Below are 1105 nucleotides of genomic sequence, written 5' to 3' on the forward strand. Positions count from 1 at the left end.
TGTGACAGTAAAGGTTACCAAAGTTTGTTTTAACTCACATACAGCAGAACATTTACAGTGATTTGAGGTTTTGCTTGTTCCTTCTAATAGAAGATGAAGTCAGTAATGCAGTGTGCTGATCTTTTTGTACTTTACCTTTTATCCAGAGCAGAAATAGCAGCAAGCTGACGAGACCGTGTTTGATAATGTCCATGTTCAGAGAGTCAGAGTCTTACACAGAACTGTCAGTTAGTTACAGAGATATGAAGAGTGGCAGGGGGGAGTGTCATATAAGTATAACTGGGAGAATCTGTGGTACTCGAGGTCCCCCTACAGTACAGGAGATTATAGTTTTGGTAACAGTTGTGAAAAGTGCTGTGGGGTTTTTGTTCAGCTTCCACATGTGTCTGTATCACTGTGTTGACTCACAGCACAGAAATACAAGCCTTGATCTCCAGGCTCCAGATTCTCCACTGTGAATGTCCCGCTCTCAGCACCAGGTTTAGTGGCTGAGAATTTCTTTTTGCTGACATCTTCAAAGTCGTGATCTTTATTAAACGGTGTTGTGAACACAATTAGTTCCATAGTTTCTCCAGGCAGCTGTCTGTACCAGTACATCTGGAAGTAGCCACCACCCTTGGTGTGGTTGCATCCTATAGTTGCATTGTCACCCTGGTTCTTCCACAGTATGGGGGTCTGGTTGACATCACTCCCATCAATAAAACCTATGTACAACACATTGAAAGTGAGAATTTTAAACTAGACCACTCTACAACCCTCTACTGCCATCCCTAAAATAAAAGGTTAACTTACCTTTAATCCAAAGCAGAAATATGAAAAAGCTGCAGGGTCCGTGTTTGATCACGTCCATATTAACAAAGACTGAGGCTCATGTATAACTGTCATGTTATTCACAGAGATATAAAGAGTTGTAGGTGGGAGTGTCACTAGTGTGTTACGCCTGATCCTGCAGCTGTATCAAAAGCCTCTCAGTGAATCAGGATGTAGCTGGGAGTATTTGTGGTGCTTGAGGTCCCCCTACAGTACATGAGACTGATTAGTGAGGGATAGAGGTGTGCTAGCAATACACTGGGGTTTTTGTTCATCTACCAAGTGTGTCTGTATC

The 1105-nt window shown here is 42.5% G+C and overlaps 1 gene segment (V, D, J or C); it reads right to left on the reverse strand.

Moving 5' to 3' along the window:
* Nucleotides 1-369: 369 nt before the first annotated feature.
* LOC130180353 (T cell receptor beta variable 24-1-like) lies at nucleotides 370-854 on the reverse strand. The segment is given in 2 exon segments: nucleotides 370-704; nucleotides 793-854. Coding segments are annotated over 2 exon segments (393 nt in total).
* Nucleotides 855-1105: the final 251 nt, after the last annotated feature.

Source organism: Seriola aureovittata, chromosome 13 (assembly GCF_021018895.1).
Source record: "Seriola aureovittata isolate HTS-2021-v1 ecotype China chromosome 13, ASM2101889v1, whole genome shotgun sequence".
Classification (NCBI taxonomy): domain Eukaryota; kingdom Metazoa; phylum Chordata; class Actinopteri; order Carangiformes; family Carangidae; genus Seriola; species Seriola aureovittata.